The sequence below is a fragment of the Pinus tabuliformis genome, chromosome 9 (assembly GCF_031772625.1).
Source record: "Pinus tabuliformis cultivar Carrire ecotype Pingquan chromosome 9, CPIR1, whole genome shotgun sequence".
Classification (NCBI taxonomy): domain Eukaryota; kingdom Viridiplantae; phylum Streptophyta; class Pinopsida; order Pinales; family Pinaceae; genus Pinus; species Pinus tabuliformis.
This window is the reverse complement of record NC_142307.1, coordinates 1,692,026,904-1,692,029,337: the sequence shown is the minus strand read 5'-3', so window position 1 is coordinate 1,692,029,337 and position 2,434 is coordinate 1,692,026,904. Positions and strand designations below refer to the sequence as shown.

Sequence of the window (2,434 nt, the reverse complement as noted above, 5' to 3'; positions counted from 1 at the left end):
AATTTAGCGCAAGACTATACCAATGGATCACTAAAAAAAGATTTAGCGCAAGACTATACCAATGGATCACTAAAAGTTTTGCGTTGGCTTAAAACTATAGCCATTAATAATTTAAGGTTGACCATGATAATTTTTAATATCTAACTTTAAAAATTATTAAAACATATTTTTAATTAAGAAATAATTTATTACTATGTGATTGGATTTTTTTAACCTGGGTCCCATGATACGTTATTTTGAAAAAGGTCATTAAAAGTACATAGATACAATCTCGTGTATGCATGAATGGTCAACCATTTGCATGCAGCATTGCAAATGTTTAGCGTTTGAATTATATCGTGGGATAACTAAAGAACTTGCGCACAGGATTCTGAGCAGTAATGATATGGCGTAAAGAAAGTTGTGAGCACTAAGAAGCTTGAAACGAAAAGTACTGTGCAGTGTTACACTCTGGTGTTCAAGTATGTAATGCTTCGTGGGTTACGAAGACTAATGACAAGGACAAGAGCAACGGAATTTCTCGCGACTCGGTTGATTTCTGTAAAATATCGTGACCTGTCCACCTGCAAGATTCCTCTCGTCTTTGAAAGGTGCGCCCATTGGAAATGGCAGCCAGGCGTTCCTTCTTCGGGTGGCGTTGCAGTGGGACGTGGAGACTGAGAATCTGCATGCACTGCAACTGTTCCTCTCTTACTCCTCTTCGTGTTGCGCTGGTCGCTATCCTCCCTTCCCTCACTATCCATAAATACAAAGTTAATACCCACCAACTCTTCATACATTCTCAGTTGTATTCGATCAGTGAAATTAACAAAGAAGAAAGGAATGGGTGTCTTCTCCTCTCCAATGTCGACGCTGAAATGGGTGACTTTATTCGCGGCCCTTCTGCTTCTCCTTGAGTGGGGCACTGCGCATGAAGACATGGTCATGGATGGAGATCAGGTGGTGCAACAGCAAGGACGGTCGTGCGACCCGCAGAGATTGTCTGCTTGTCGGGACTACTTGCAGCGCCGGAGAGAACATCCATCGGAAAGATGTTGCGAGGAATTGCAAAGAATGTCTCCACACTGCCGATGCCGAGCCATAGAGCGAGCACTAGATCAATCTTTATCGTTTGATTCATCGAGGGACGAGGTTTTCACGGAATCCGATTCTCAGGATGGCGCACCATTTAATCAACGCCGCCGACGCCGCGGGGAAGGGCGCGGAAGGGAAGAAGAAGAGGAGGCGATGGAGAGAGCCGAAGAGCTTCCGGATAGATGCAACGTCCGCGAGTCACCCCGCCGCTGCGATATTCGACGCCACTCTCGTAAGTCACTCCCAACCAACAGCATTACCAATTATGGACGAACAATAATTAATTGTCATACTTTATCTGCAATTATTTCTGCAAGTTCTTCCATGCTATAGACAACGATTTATTTTGTTTTGATTGGTTTGTGCACAGGCTATTCTATTATCGGCGGTAGCGACTGACTACCACGTCTACGCATGTAAATAAACATGCTGCTCGCACTCCAGCTACGTATGTAGTGGCTTCTGTAGGAGCTTATATAGGCTCTACAACATAGCCGGCTGTCTCTAGCATGTAATAAACTAGTGAATGAATGAACAAATTACAAGTAAATTACGCAGTTGAAGGAAAAGTTGTCCAACATAAATGGATTGATTTTCTTAAATTTCTTTTTCGAAATTTATTATCGAATGGGCAATTCTTAAAAACATACCAATTTTCTCAATCTCATGATTAAGTGGATCATACAATCCATTAATTGTCCTCAAATTTTCTCAATCTCATGATTAAGTGGATCATGCAATCCATTAATTGTCCTCAAACCTGCAATGCTCATATATACAACGCCAGATACAAACATCATATAACATTGTTAAATAGTTATAATCAACAGAAATTGGGCATTATTTTGAGGTATTATTAATCAACAAAATATGAGCATTATTTTTATATTATAATCAATATAGTATACTCTAATATATTGTAATCAGTATACTGCAATGTTATAATCAGCAGAAATTGGGCATTATTTTGAGGTATTATTAATCAACAAAATATGAGCATTATTTTTATATTATAATCAATATCGTATACTCTAATATATTGTAATCAGTATACTGCAATGTTATAATCAACGGAAATTGGGCATTATTTTGAGGTATTATTAATCAACAAAATATGAGCATTATTTTTATATTATAATCAATATAGTATATTCTAATACATTGTAATCAGTATACTGTAATATATTGTAATAATCTGTTTAAACTCAAATACAGTTTTGGTAGTATTTTTATATATCCCAGCATCAGTTCCCCAGAGAGTACGCCTATCAGTGGATATTTCGGGAGTTTTGACATTATTTTTATATTTTCATAAAGACATTTTTAATCTATATTTAAACGAATAAATATTATTAGCAAT

General features: G+C 37.6%; 1 protein-coding gene across 1 annotated transcript; it reads left to right on the top strand.

Annotated features, from left to right (window-relative positions):
* The first annotated feature begins 791 nt into the window (after nt 1-791).
* On the top strand, nt 792-1,624 carry LOC149155384 (2S albumin seed storage protein PINP1-like). The gene is made up of 2 exons (XM_089441623.1): nt 792-1,306; nt 1,445-1,624. Exons 1-2 carry the CDS (start codon nt 823-825, stop codon nt 1,471-1,473), a joined length of 513 nt encoding a protein of 170 aa, XP_089297749.1. The 5' UTR covers nt 792-822; the 3' UTR covers nt 1,474-1,624.
* The last annotated feature ends 810 nt before the right edge of the window (nt 1,625-2,434 follow it).